This window comes from Plectropomus leopardus, chromosome 15 (assembly GCF_026936395.1).
Source record: "Plectropomus leopardus strain MGB_pleo_1.0 chromosome 15, ASM2693639v1, whole genome shotgun sequence".
Lineage (NCBI taxonomy): Eukaryota > Metazoa > Chordata > Actinopteri > Perciformes > Serranidae > Plectropomus > Plectropomus leopardus.
Window position 1 is genome coordinate 3,967,338 of NC_142190.1, and position 15,322 is coordinate 3,982,659.

Sequence of the window (15,322 nt, forward strand, 5' to 3'; positions counted from 1 at the left end):
GCAGAAGGAGGAGCCCCTGCAGAAAAATAAACCACCACACACTTCTAGTGGGTCATAAATAATAATTGTGGGGGATTAACTCTGTTTGAGACTCTACACTGTTTTTCAGGAAAATCCTAAGTACACCTCTTACATAACCCTTTGAAACCTGAACAAAGTGGTCTTATTCCTATAAGAACATAAGAAGAAGGCGATAAGTAGTTTTAGGAAAAAACCCAAAATATTGTCAAAAAATGTTTAAAATTACAAGAAAACTGATGATAATTTGCAAAAGTATCAGAGCGGCATGTTACGGTCTTAACCGCATTCTTTTGACTTGTGTACTTGCATTATTTAGCCCATCTAGTTTTGTAATAATCAACAAAATCTATTCATTTTGTTAATAATTTACCAAGCTGGCATACATTTTACATGTTTTTGGTTTTGATACAGTTGCACTCCTGCTTTTGCTGCTTAAGGAAGCCGAGGTTACAGAGTCCAGAGGCCAGGACACCTGACACAGTAACAAACCTATACTGGCTCATGTGCTGTCAGTAATCCTTGTCAGTTTGCTGACAGCACAAATCCATCAACACACTTTTTTTTACATGTTGACATGGTGGTGTCCTCTGGAGAAACCTGTTCATTGATTTTCAGTCACATCAGCAGCTCAACAGCAAACCAACTGAGTCTGTGTGTGGAAGATGCATCTCCTGTAGGCAGGAGGAGGAATATTACTTCGTACTAGGGCTTCAAAACAATATTTTAAGGCTATATTATGATACACAATACATTTCTCCATATTTCTAAATGTCATTTAAACTTATGTTAAGTACTAAAATACAAAATTATCGAATAAACTGCAGTTGCTATTAAGTTAAAATAGCTAGTCATATATATTAAATTTGAATACATTACTGTTATAATAACATTAAATAAAATACAGTAAAATGGAATTTAAATAAAGTACTTTTATAATGATTTTTTTTTAAACTAATCCCTAGAAACCAGAGAAAACTGGCATGATTTTTCTCAAAAACCTGGAGAGAAGGCAATGAGCAACTTCAGAAGAGATGACTCAAAAAAATGCACAAAATTACTTTTTTTTTAAGTACAAAGAAAATAAGATAAGAAAAAAACAAAGAAGATAACCTTTAAAAAAACAAAAATCAAAGGAAAGTTAAAAAAAATAGGGAAAGGAAATAATCTGAAAAAAGGTGCTTAAGAAAAAAAAATTGGATGTCATATTTTAAATAAATAATTATGATAATTATAAATATAGTTTATAGCTTTTTTAAAAAATCTAAATCTAAATCTACTAATTTCAAGCAATTTTTGGGACATTTCTTTCTTTCTTTTTCTGAAATAAAGGTTCCAGAGGTTGAAAGATTTAAATACTTGTGAAAGGGATCTGAACCAAGCACAAGAAAACTGATGCTGATCCAGGTTTCATTGGGTTAACTGGATGCAGGACTTTGGAAATTGCTGTATTGATATTTTTACTTAAGTAAAGATTCGAGTACCTTCCCCACCACTGGTTATGTCAGTTGCTGTAATCTAGTTTTGAAGGGAGTTTAACATAATTTAAGTGTTGACAGAAAAGGCAAAATACTGCTGAGAATTCATATATCCTGTCGTCTCTGTGTGTGTTTTTATCTGCTGCCACAGGGCAGTTAGTGGCAGGATCCACCTGTGAGAATAAACTGTAAAATGGTGCGAGCGCTGTCGATTAGGAGGTTAATTAAAACTGTGTTTAATTAACTGTGTTCATGTGAAATCCCTCCAGTTGGCTGGTTTTTTTTTTCAGCACATTAATGGAGCCCGATAAAAGGCTGTGAGCTACCTGCTCTGCCTGCCAACACACACTACATTCTGGGTGCTGCTGTTGCTGTGTGTGTGTGTGTGTGTGTGTGTGTGTGTGTGTGTGTGTGTGTGTGTGTGTGTGTGTGTGTGTGTGTGTGTGTTTGTCTTTCAAAAACTGAGCCGCCTCAATCTGCTTCTCTGGGAAGTCACAGCCAAGCAGAACAAAGTGTTCCGACTTATTTGTTTCCATTATTTTCCCCTTGTTAATAGCTACAATTACCAGATCCCTGAACTGAGGCTGCAGCCAATCTGACAGCTCAGAAACACAAAAGAGAGACAAAAGCAAACTCTGCTCAGTCTGATGGCCAAAATTAATGTCCCACAAGTCCAAGACCATCAGACAATTTGTGATGTGTAACTGTAATATTGTAGACTAATGCTGCATTCGTGTGATGCTGGAAGGTCGAAGTTTCTGTGTGTGGTCGATCTTCTGACTTTGTTATGTTCATGTGCTGTGATGTCGTAAAGAGGAAAAACATGGAAGCTACAAAAGGTTGCAGTTTGATGTCAAGAGTATTAAAACAAGAGGTTGGTGCTAGGAACAAAATAACAAAATATGATTTTTTTTAAATTATTGTTGCTATTAAAGTTTAAATATAGGATGCTGGCTGAAAAACTCCCGTGTTGCCCTTAAACCCTTGATACCTGGATCAACATCAGTTTTCTTGTGCTGCGTTCAGACACCTTTTAAAAGCTGTTTAAATCTTTGAAGCCTGAGCAAATTGGGGTTTGCAACTTGTTTGCAAATGGCCCACAAACTGCAAGAAAATAGTAAAAGTTAACAAGATGACTTGAAAATTGTGTTTAAAAAGTGGGAGGGATAAAAAAAAAAGGGGGGAAACTTCCAAAAAAACAGATTAATAATTGGTTTAATTATATGTTTAAAAAATTACTACAGAAAAAATATACTTTTCCCAATTTTCAGGTTCATATTCTTGTTTTTTTCTTATTTTCAGGTTATTTTCTTGTATTTTTTTTTACTAATTTCTTGCTAATATTTGGGCCATGTCTTGCTAAATTGCTCATCTCCCTCTCCCTATGTTTTTGCACTAAATCAAACCAATTTTCTGAGGTTTCAAAGGGTTAAGAGGCTGCTCATCCCCTTGTAAGAATCACAGCTGAGCACCAGGTGCATGTCTGCAGCAATATGAGACATCAGATTATTCATATCACAGTGTGTAAGATTGCATAATTGATCTGGTTAGCATATATGACTTCAAGAGTTTACAGTAAAGTGTGAATAAGTTATGAGCAGAGCTGAGGCAGCCTCTGAGGACGCTGTGTGAATTTCTTTTAAGAGTTACCGCCTCACAATTGGCTGAATAAATAAGTGTCGCAGGGCGGCTCGAGGAGCAAAAGAGGCAAATGCAAATGTCTGCGCATGATTAGGCGCGTATCAATATTTAAGTGAAAGGCTAACGTATGCTAAGCTCACACGGATAAAAAGATATATTTCCCAAAATGAGAAGAGTGCCACTCGGTTCCTGTTCGCCTGCGGGGGGATCAGGGCGCCCTCCCTCGGCTCGCTGCTCCCCCACCAGCCAAATAAAGATAACAGCTTTACAGTCAGAGGCGTAAGCACATGCTAATGTTTTTCCAGATGATTTAACTCTTTACTGAACACCTGAGCAAAACCTGCAATATCATAAATAGTCATAATGTGCTTGCTTAGCACCTCTGAATTGTTTAATAGCTCATAAAATCAGGGAGAGTTGGAATTATGTTCAGTAAAATTCATTAATGTGCATTGACAGGAGGACAGTGCATGACTTAGAGTGCAGCTCAGACGACAGAGAGCATCACTGTGCACTACAGTAATCAGGTACAGTGTAGATTTAGTGATGCACAGTGTGCCTCCAGCTGCAGAGGCGGAGTGTTTTTGGGGACAAGCTGTTGAGGGGGGTGATGTTTTTGGAAACAGATGGTTGTCTAGCTGTGCAAGATTGATGGCGATCTTCCCCCGTTCTCCCTCTCTCCGCCCCGGATTTATGTGGCTCCTTTATCAAAAGGCACCTGACAGGCAAACACCCACGCAGTAGAGTGGACAGAGCAAAAAAAATGCCAATAACGTAAGGATGTGCAGCTCAATTACTGGCTTGTGAAATTGCTCCAGTTAGAGAATCTCTTCCTCTGCTGCCTTTTCATCACAGTAACAGGAAAAAAAAACGGGGGCTTCTCGAGATAGTGGACAGCAGGGAAATTAGTCATCAGAGTCACTTGTTTCCAGAGGCTGATGAGCAGGCCGTTTCTGTCAGAGGACAATCCACATCTGCACATTTTTGCTTGTGTTTGGCACAAAATGACAGGAGGCGGTCCACTTCTCTCTTTATACGGTCGACCACACACATAACCGAACTGACAGCTGGACGGCCAGAGCTATGGGCGCTGGGCACGAAGGAGAAGTGTTCACAATGATGTACCTAACAGCAGTGAGGGTCAAGCAGTTGGTGTCAGATGCTGCAGGCAGAAGTGGAGGAAGTATTCAGATCCTTTAGTTAAAGGAGCAGTGTGTAAGATTTAAGGCCGGTATACAATGTGTGATTTTGGGCGTGCCCAGATGAAAGATGAAACATGAAAGAAATGCAGCAATGTCTTTGCTCATGTCTCGAAAGTGGTAGTCCCCACATCGCACGGTTAGAGGTTCAAGGATGGACATGTGATGGTGATGATATGATATGACGTGCAATACTGAAACAGAAGATGCACCCTCCAGTGAGGCGGCATTTGAGCTTCCTTAAGTCAGAAAGAAATAAAGGTAAGAAGATAACAGAAGAGACTAAAACAGTCTGCAAATGTCGCAAGAGGGTGCTGAACTACACAAATAGTACAACTAACATGATGCAGTATGAGAGCCGGCATCATGGTGAGGAGCTCCGGTCAGCAACGACAACTACACGGCCAAACCACACTGACGCGCATTTACAACCCCGCTCGCCCAAACAACTACAAGAGCCAAAAGAAGAGCCCAACTTATCACCCACGAGTAGAAAATTCCTGCATAGTATAGCCTACCTCCTAAAAAACAGTACTTCAGTCCATTCTGAATGGACTACAAATGCATTTGTAAAAAAAAATTAAAAACTTTATTTGAAAATACAGCGAATTTCTGACACATAAGTTATATTTTCTGTTTATTCTTACAACATATTTTATTTTTTTCTGTTCTAAGCCAACATGTCATTTACATTTTGTGAAATTAATTTATCTAATGTGTTGTCCTTGAACTAATGACCAAGGTGAATTCTGGACCCCCTGACTGGACCAATAGTGAAGCACTGCTTCACACATTGCAAACACCTTGGCAATAAAGTTTGATTTCTTTTAAAAACATGGAAAAAATGGCAATGAGAAACTTAAAAAGAAATGACCCAAAAATTAGCAAGACATTAGAGAAAAAAAAAACAAAGAAAAACAAACTAAGGAAAGCTTTAAAAAAAATAATAATAACAATAATAATAAAAAAAAGAGAAATTGCCTAAAAAATTGCTTTAAAAATATTATAATTCTTATGATAATTCTGTAAAATAACTTTACACATCTATTTATGATAATTATAAAAATAATTCTCTGGATGTATTTTTTTTTCTTTTAAAAAAATAATTTTCTAAATCTACTAATTTCTTGCAAGTTGCAGTACAGTTCTTGCCAGGTTGCTCAATTCCTTTTTATCCATGTTTTTGAGAGAATTAGCTATGGATTCAAATGTTTAAATACTTGTGAAAGGTGTGATGTCAATCCAGGTTTCAGGGGGTTAACAAATTTACCACTATGCATTAGATAAATTACGAAGATGGATCACTGAACGGTTGAAATGAAAGAAAGCGGATTATTTGAATGCTTGTCTTTTTGTTTTCAGATTTGACTGTTTGTGATAATACCGCCAGCAGAAAGTTTTATTGTAACGAGCCTCAGATGGTGCAAGTTCCCAGACTAACGCTTCAATATCATGATTTAATATCTTGTCAACATGTGGCGGTGAAATTTCAGGAGGTGTCACTTTGTTTTATTTCCCATCTTTCTCTCTTTCTCTGCGTGTGTGTGGCCCGACTGTCTGCTGAAGCCACGACTGTGAGTGAGTGAGTGAAAAGGCCACGAGCCAGCCTGCAGTTTACAGTGTGCGAGAGAAAAGTGATCAGAGTGATAGTGACTTCCACCATGATAAAACTGGGTCAATGTAACCCCCACCCCCTCCACCACAGGCAAGGCTGAAAAAGGAAAAAAAGAGAGAGAGAGAAAGAGAGAGCTGAGGATACCATCACCAGGCTGATATGAGCATGGGGACACTGGAGCGTGGTTTGCTTTCTCCATGGGTCGGTATCTGTGTTGTGTTGGGACTAAAGGCGTCCCCACATTATTTTGACGTGTTCCCTCCTCCCCTGTAGTCTGTGGTTTACAGTGTCACGGTAAAATCTGTCCCCCTGTATTTTCTCTCTACCCACTTTGTTCCTGTCAGCCGGTGTTGTGCTCACTATCTGTTCCTCCCGGTCCCACTTTTAACTTTTTGGTCGTCCTCTCCCTGAGAGATTCTTGATAAATATGGCTTGAAGGGTTTATAGTTAAAACGAGAATCCACCCTCAAGAACACGGTTAAAAAAAAACAGCTTTTTGTGATGTATGTTGCAGGGGTTTGTTGTTTGTTGTAGGGGTCGACGGATATTGGTTTTTCGGGGCCGCTATAGACATGATTACTAGTAACTAATGAGATTGATAAACAATGCATTTAAAACACCAATTTAAATCTTTTTGTCAGTATTTATATTTTGGAATATTACATACTCCAACACAAATTTTATTTAAGTGCCTTTATCAAATGTTAAATCAAAACTGAAATGGTCAACATCATATACAGCAAGTTCCTTTTTTTTAATAAAATGAAAATTTAAAGAAAGAAAGAATAAATAAAAAATAGCTCCCTGAGGTTACACAAAGTAAAAGTTCCTTCCATGCTGACACTTTTTTTTTGCTTTTTTTAAATAATTAATTTTATCGGTGATCATTAAAATAAAACACTGATGCAGATAATCTGCAAAATGCCATACATCCACCTCTATAATCACCCTGACCGATAATCTGTCGACCCCTACAACAATTTAGGATGAAAATGTGTTGAATTTAGAGTCTACGGCCTCAGGTTTTGGCATCAGCCCGTTGCAATCGAAGAGCATGCGCCTCTTTCTTAACTCATTAGTTTGTACCAACTTACAATCCAAACACGAGGCAGAGATACAAATAGCCTCAACAGACTAGAATGCCAAACAAACTGCACACTTGCGTTTGTCTGCAGCATCGCCTCTCTTTTCAACTATAAAATCTCTCACTCTCCTTCAACTTGTACTTTGTGCTTTGAGCTCATTGCTAACATCTGCATGTACCCTTCCTGCAACTGACCTGTATAGTCACCCCTACAGCCGTGCCGCTGGGGTGGCAAAAAAAGAAATTAAAGTACTTCATCAACCAAACAACTCCCGGGTGCACTGAACATCTCAGATGGATTGTATTTAAAAGTGTGTTTATCAGAGGGTGGATTTTCACTTTAACGACAATAATTTTTCATCTTAAAGTTTGACGGCAGCCTCATAATGAATGTACCCAAATAATATAAAAAGTCTAAAGTCCTGTAATACAATCTGTTATTAATGACATTAATCATAAAGGCATTTTAATGTTACAAAAAAATGTGTGTCTTGTTACAAAGTGCAACTTTGTAAGCTACACTCAGTTCATCTCTTTTTGCTGTGTCATGGTGAGAAAGCTTTCTCTCCAGCCGAGCTGTTTTGTGTGTGCGTGGTGACCTTCTGTTTATACCATGGCCCGGACAAATGCTCGTTTCTAATTGGCCCAAAGGATTCGGTTAATTTAGTTTATTCCAGAGGCAGGATGAAGAGGCCAGATGGCTTGGAGCAGGAAGTGTTTCATTTCAGGTAATCACATGGCTCTCCGGCATTAACCCTATGAAACCTGGAGCGACATCACGTTTCCTTGTGCTGCTTTCATGCTTTTAGATGCCTTTCACAAGTATTTAAACCTTTGGAACCTGAGCAAATTGGTTTGATTTCTTTCAAAAACATGTGAGGAAGGCAACAATAACAAGAAATGATCCAAAAAGACATTAATAAAAAGTACCAGAAAATTAACTGAAAATAAAAAAACAGCAAACAAATTAAGTTTAAAAAGCAAATAAGTAAATTACCCAAAAAAGTGCTTAAAATAATAATTTTGTAACATAATTTCAAATATATAATTCTGATGATTAAACAAAGAGATTTTCCCTAAGTTTTTTAAAATCATTTTCTACATCTACTAGTTTCTTAAAAATCTGCAGAAACTCACTACCAAGTTGCCCACTGCCTTTTTTCTCTGGGTCAAAGGTTTAAATACGTGTGAAAGGCATCTGAAACTGCACAAGAAAAGTGATGTTGTTCAAGGTTTTAAAACCCTAAGCAAATTTATTTGATTTCTTTCAAAAACATGAGAAAAAGGTCATGACAACATAGCAAAAACTGTTTGCAAGAAATAATTAAATTTAGAAAAAATTGTTTTTTCAATAGCTAGAGAAAAAATGTCCTAGGAAAAAAGAAAAAAAGCTATGAAAAGACTATATTTACTATATTCACTATATAATTATCAATTCAAAATTATGTTACAGAACTATTATCATTTTTAAGCACTTTTTATGAGTTTATTTCTGTGTTTGTTGTTTTAAAACTTTTTTAAAGGCAAATTTTCAAGTAATTTTATCATAGCCTTCCCTTTACTAATGCCATGCTAATTTTTAGGGTAATTTCTTCTTTCATTGCTCTTTGGCCTGTTCCCATGATTTTGAAAGAAATCAAGCCAATTTGCACAGGTTTCAAAGGGTTTAAAAGTAGTCAAAGTGGAATTTCTTACTGAGCCATTAGCTAATTCTAAGAGTTTTGGGTTTTTTTTGGTGCAAAGACGACAATGTAAGACTATATTTGTCCATTTTAAGTAGTGCACTTTGCATATCACAAGAAGGATTCACATACATGAGCTTGCAGTTCTAAAATCTCAGTGAACATGCACAGCCTGGCTGTATAAATAGTATATTTAGCTATTTTCCCATCAGCCTTGACACTGCTTTTTATTCTATATGACTGAATGCATCTTGTTAAGAATGAGCACTCATCAGAGGGATAAACGTTGCTGCAGCGCATTTGATGCACCCTTTGTGGCTGAGCTTTTAAGAGGCTGCAGGATTAGCCTGGATTATTTTCTGCTAACAGCAAACAGGTACACAATCTAGCACCTTTGGATTTAAAATTTTATGCCCCAGTGGTATTTATATTTCTGAAAAATAGTTTACATTTTGATGTCCTACAAATATAGAAGAGCATTAAATGTCTGGCGAGTGGCCCTGGTATAAGCAGACTGTGACGTGCATGTGGAAATGGATTTGGCAGACAGTGTTATCCATTTAAATCAAACATGCACCCAGGTGGGTTTTCTCTTTATAGTCCTTTCATTTGCAGCAAATGTAAAAGGAAATATGTGAAAAGTGTTAAAGGTCAAACTGATATTGTTGGTTGTTGGTCTTGTAATTGTTCTTGGTGTTTTTTTGCAAAAGACGCCTCAGAGATGACTTACAAAAACATGCAAAACAAAAATGTTTTGTTGTTGTCAACATGTGTTGTTACTCTTGTGGTTGATGTCAGGTTTTACTTTACATTTCATCAATAATTCGTAGGATTTAGTGGCATTTACTGGTGAGGATTGCAGATAGCAACTAAACTTCGCCCAGTTAGAATTAAGTGTTAATTGTTTAATAAAGTTGTATCATATCATATCATATCGTATCGCATCATATCACACTGCATCATATCGCATTGTATCATATCATATCCTAGGTAAAATATATTACAAAAAAAAAATTATAGAAGGTGACAAGAAAATGACTTGAAAATTAGCTATGGGGGGATTATCCAAAAAAAAAAAAAAAAAGAAAAATAGTCCAGAAAATTATATTTATAATTCTTTATATTTAAAATCACGTTACATTAAAAAAGAAAAAAAAACGCACTTTCTTAGGATCATTTTCTTGTCTATTTTTGTTTTTAACTATTCTAACTTTCAAACTGTAGAAACATTGCAATGCAACATGGTGTTGACGCGGACTTGCTCCCGAGATAGAAATAAAAAGCTAATTTTGAGGTAACATAACACAAAGACTCTTATTTTTAGGTAAGCATACACTAAAGAAAACATATTATATTCCAATTCTGCCAGTCTACGCCCCTAAAACCCACACACTGGACCACTGAAATTTAATTGCACAATATTTTAAGTTACTATATCGACAGAAAATCAATAAGGCAATGTGCCTAATTCTGCATCATCATGAGCTGCTGAAATGTAAAGTGTGCCTCACATTTTGAGTGTTTGTGCAATCACAGTCATGTCCTGACTACTCTTTTTCTTTCTCTCTTTATCATACAGCTGTGCATAAACCCAGATGCCTCCCCTCCCTCTTGATGAGCGCATAGTGGTCATTCAGCGCCCTAAAAACTTAGCCCTGTGTGAGGCCTCTCCACAAGCCATCCCGCAGCACTCTTCTCAAATATCAGCCTCTTCCAATGGACACCCCCCTCATCTCCACCCCTCGCAGTCCCACTTTTATCCACCCGCCTGTAAAGCTCTGACTCTGGAATGCAAGCGCAGATCCTCCCGTGTGCAGAAATTCAAGAGCGACCAGGCGGTCATCCCGGGAGGTGTCAGACACATCCCTAGCCACTGCCACAGCAATGGCACAGTAACTCTCGGCCCACGGCTTCCCTCCCACACACATACTATCGATATCAGGTTGACATTGGACAAAGGAGGACGGGGAGGAGGAATCAGCAACTCGTTAGGGCGAAGTGTAAAAGGTGGCAGAGCAAAATGCGCCTCTTCACAGTTCGATCAAGGACAATGTGAGAGAAAAAACGGAACTCTAGGGAGGCCAAGTGGCGCTGAACACAAGTCACAAAGAAGTCGCTACAATCAGCTGTCATCTTCCCCCGGAGGTGTCCTACAATTCGTGCCGGCTCAGGCGCAGCAGCATCGCTTCAGGAGCGAAAAGGAAAACTCTTGTTTTCTCGACAGAAGCGACCAGGAGTTTCCCTCTTTAGGTCACAAGAAGAATTCCAAACTGGGAACGGTCCATCAAAGCCATAATAGTCACAATCTGCCCTACCACCAAAACTCCGTCCCAGTGCCCCATGCCGCCATCCTAAACTCCAACTATCCGTCATCCCCGCCCTCCCAACCCACCCATGTCCCAGCCTCGTTTCAGCAGCTCAACCAGCCCCGCACCAGGGACCTCCGCCCTCACATTCTTCATGGTCTACCCTTGTCCCCCTGCTCCTCCCATGCCGGAGGCTTCCCCAGCCCCGATCACACCTGTACCATCGACTGCACCCACCCGTTCAGCTGCGGCTGTTGGAGGTTGGTGAGATGCAGAGGTTGTAAGGGGCACGCTGCGAGCTGCCAAGGAGGTGGAGGAAGCACGTCCACCTCGTTCTCCTGCGTTCACAATGTCGGAGCAGTGAAGAGAGGAGGCAAAGACATGGGCCTGAGAAATCTGGGCGGGTGTCTCTCCACCGCCTCCACCTCCAACACGTCCTCGTCTAACAGCACTGTGTCCGACTGCCGAGCAAGCCTGTTCAAACCTCTCCGCTGTGCCTCCTGCTCTGGCGAGGCAGGAAACTTCGAGAGTCCTGCAATCCTTCGCAAAAAGCTAGTCGGGGGATGCCTGCCCTGTACCCCGCTGTCCTCCTCCGCGCCTCTGCGGGCGATTCAAAGCTGCGTCACGGGCTGCAACCCCAAAGCCTCTCAGACAGGCAGCTCCACCTGCAGCTACTGCAGCAGCGACCCCATAGTGGTGACATTTAACCCTCGCAGAGGCAAACCGCCTGGAAGAAGTGTCGGAGGAGCTCATCCAATGGGTATGTTTCAAGCTGATGACGATGACTACAGCGTGCGTACCATCTGGCCTGAAGAGCTGGCCAAGAAGATGACCCATTCGAAAGCCCAAAAGAATCACTGTGCCGGGATCGGAGTCAGAGTCGGGAAGACGTGTGCAGCCCAGAACGGCAGTAATGGAACAGGCCTCGCCCTCCTGGACTGTCAAAACCTCCAGGAATATGCACACTCTCAACTAACAGATCGCGCAGGCAGACGGCGTCTTCAGCAAGGGAAAATGGCTGCCCTGGATTTTATGAGCCGCAGATCGGGATCCGGGTACGACGAAGGCCAGAACTCGCTCAAGAGGCTCCTTAACAAAGCTGAAGATGGAACAGAGCAAGACGGAGACGCAGCATATCTACATTCCCCCTCTCCCCGCTCTGCATCCCCGCCATCCCCTGTGTCCTTTTCGCCTCCGCCGTCCGCCCCCACCACGCTCATCAAACCCAAACCCTGGCAGAGAGACAGGGACGGAGGAGGACATTCCCTGCCGTCGGCTCAGTCACTTCACCTGGCCCTCAACTCCCTGAACAGAGAGCAGGACGAGGAAAACAGCAGAAGTAAGAATATCTTACGACTCACCTGAGTGCAAGTCGTAAAATATGTATAATATCTATGCAGTAACTCATTTTCCACTGACATAAAGCCGGGTCACATCGAGTTGAATGCCGTTAAGCAGCATTTCTTTACCTGATATACTGCAGATGTCCATTAAAATAAAAAAAATAAAAAAATTCCCAAATTGCTACTTTTCAGAGTACACTCTTAGAAATAAATGTTCAAAAAGGGTCCATCCTGAGGGGTCGAGGTTCTACCCAGAAACATTTACTTTGGAAGAACCATTTTTTTAAGGAACAATCATTTATAAGACTAGGAGTTCAATTTAGATAAAAAACGATGGTTAATAGAACGAGATATATGGATATTAATATGTGAATGGGTTCTCAGCAGAATACCCTGAGTGGGTTCTATATTAACCCTTTGGGATATAAATGGGTTCTCAATTGAACCCCCTCTTTCTTTTCTAGACTAAACACTTAAGCTATAAAGGGGCAGAACATCATGGGTGGGTTCTAGGAGGGTTCTGGGTGGAGCCTTTCACAGATGGTTACAGGTACAACCCTTTATGTTGGGGTTCTTGGTAGATCCCTCTGAAAGGGTTCAAGTTAGAATCTTACTTAAAGGGTCTATGAGTAACCAAAACGGGTTGTACTAGGGGAATAAGCTGAAGAACCAAACATGGTTCTAGTTAGCATCTTTTTTTCTAAGAGTGCAGTGCAGCCCGTCTGTGTTTGCATGCTGTCATGATTCTGAGGCCGTTCCCCCTGACGTGTTAAATAATTTGTTGTGTTTTTAAACAGATGCACACACATTTGGGAACATCCAGCTTCTTTGGATCTCAGCAAGTTGTTTCATTTAAGTCATAAAATAATCAAAGTGGTTCTGGCCAGACCTCTTTCATAGTTAATGCGACTAATGAGCGTTCAGACTAATACGACCCACTTTAGAATCAGTGGTGATTCAGCTACTTAAAAGTTTTGTTTTAATAGTTCTTCCCCCTGTGCAAAGTATTATTCCTCTGCAGACACTAGGTCTCAATAATGAAACGTGAGCGGAATGAGTTTGTGTTTGCAGAGGTTGATTTATGCGTATTCATCAATATGTTAGCAGCTGCAATCTTTTTGTTGGTACAAACAAAATCTCCATCTGCCTCTTACTGCTCAAAGTGCTTGTGTAAATAAGAAATGCACAGAAATATTGCTTGTCATTATTAGATATTATAATTCTAATAAGCCCCATTATGTTTTCATCCTGTGCTGAATTACAAACCTGAATTTGTACTGTAAATCTATTTCCATATTACATTACATTTTATATATTATGACAAAAAAATGTTTGAATATCAAAACATGTCTTACAAGCTAAGAGCTGGCATGTTTTCTTGCATCACTTTTCTTCTTTCTCTTCGCGTTTAGACGAGAATGGTCCTATCACAAACAGAAAAGTCTTTCCTTTGCGTTAAAAAAATTATATGTTTATATAATAACATTTTGAGAATGACTCTCATATTCATATGGTCTGCAAAAACAACCAAAAATGCTGTAGTATACATGCCAGGCCAGTAGTTGGCAGTGTAACTTTGTAATGACACACACATTGCCAGAATTCAAAAATAAAAAATTACACTCTGGGACCCGAGTTCAACAGTTTGCTTTGCAGGCCCCCAAAACGGCCAAACTGCAACAAAACATTTCGTGCAAGAACCTTAGTCTGTCATCTCTTGCACAACAGGTTCTGCAAACTCTTGTGCCCCTCAGTGCGTCTTCAGTCCTCCTGCCAAAGGGCTGTTTGAGCACGAGGCAGTTCACATCAGTTTCTTAAACGAAAAGAAGCTAAATACACATTAAATCGACGAGAACCCCACTCAATTCAAGCCCAAGGGAATAGTCAGAGGTCCATCTCGAACTCGTCACACCACTAATAACAGAAGAAATAAAATATACTTTTTCAACTCCACTTCACCAAAAACAACTTCAATCTCAGCATTGGAAACGTTTTTCTTTCTCTCTCTCTCTCTTTGTTTGCAGCGTGTTCGCAGGTCGACAGTATACACCCATCCATAGTAATTATCAGCTCCTTATATGGTGGTCACTGGTTATGCATGGGCGGGGTTTTATGCTAAATGCTGACTAGCGAGAGCGAGCCGTCAATTTACGATCAAGTTGCGAGTATACACGTGCCTACAAAAGTCCGAGTTTCCCACATCGTTCATAAAACCAATGTAGGTTTTTAGTATCAAGGTGTTTTATGTGCAAATCCACTCTATTCTACTTAACTAGCATTTTATGAATGAGACCCAACGTCTCGACACACTTCTGTCAATCTCGTCTTCTTTCAGTGCACCTTTCTCTGCCGCTCTCCTCCTCTCTACCGGCCTCTCTGTCTGATGAGACCGTGATGACACCTGATGCCGAGAACGCCGTGGTCAGTCCCATCCTGCCCTTCCTGTTTCTGGGGAACGAAAGAGATGCCCAGGACCTGGACCTGCTGCTGCGCCTCAACATTGGCTACGTGGTCAACGTGACAACGCACCTGCCGCTCTACCACGTCAACTCTGGGCTGCGCTACAAAAGGCTGCCAGCCACTGATAACAGCAAGCAAAACCTCCGACAATACTTTGAGGAGGTTTTCGAGTTCATTGGTGAGAGTCCCACCTCTGATACACTACACAAAACACACACACTCATCTGGTTTTTTAACCCTTTAACACCTGGATCGACTTCATTTTTTTTGTGCTGCAATTCAGGCGCCTTTCACTAGCAATGAAACCTTCAAAATCTGAGAAAATCGGTTTGATTTCTTTCAAAAACAGGAAAAAAGACCTAATGTGTAATTTGGCAAGAAGTGCCCCACAAGCTGAAAAAAAAAGATGAAGTTGTGTATAGAAGCAAATATTGAGACTGTGAATACCAGTTTATATGCAAAATATAGTTTTCTTTGTCATTTTAAAGCTACAATA

General features: G+C 40.1%; 1 protein-coding gene across 2 annotated transcripts in view; it reads left to right on the forward strand.

Annotated features, from left to right (window-relative positions):
* Positions 1 to 15,322, forward strand: part of LOC121952903 (uncharacterized) — a 35,591-nt gene that overhangs the window by 10,151 nt on the left and 10,118 nt on the right. Inside the window, exons 2-4 of one of the 2 annotated variants that reach the window (XM_088088652.1) lie at positions 6,042 to 6,152; positions 10,297 to 12,362; positions 14,702 to 15,004. In XM_088088652.1, coding sequence (XP_087944778.1) covers positions 10,313 to 12,362; positions 14,702 to 15,004 — 2,353 coding nt within the window. In that variant the 5' untranslated portion in view covers positions 6,042 to 6,152; positions 10,297 to 10,312. The remainder of the gene's footprint in view (positions 1 to 6,041; positions 6,153 to 10,296; positions 12,363 to 14,701; positions 15,005 to 15,322) is intronic. The other variant, XM_042499775.2, reaches the window with a different exon arrangement.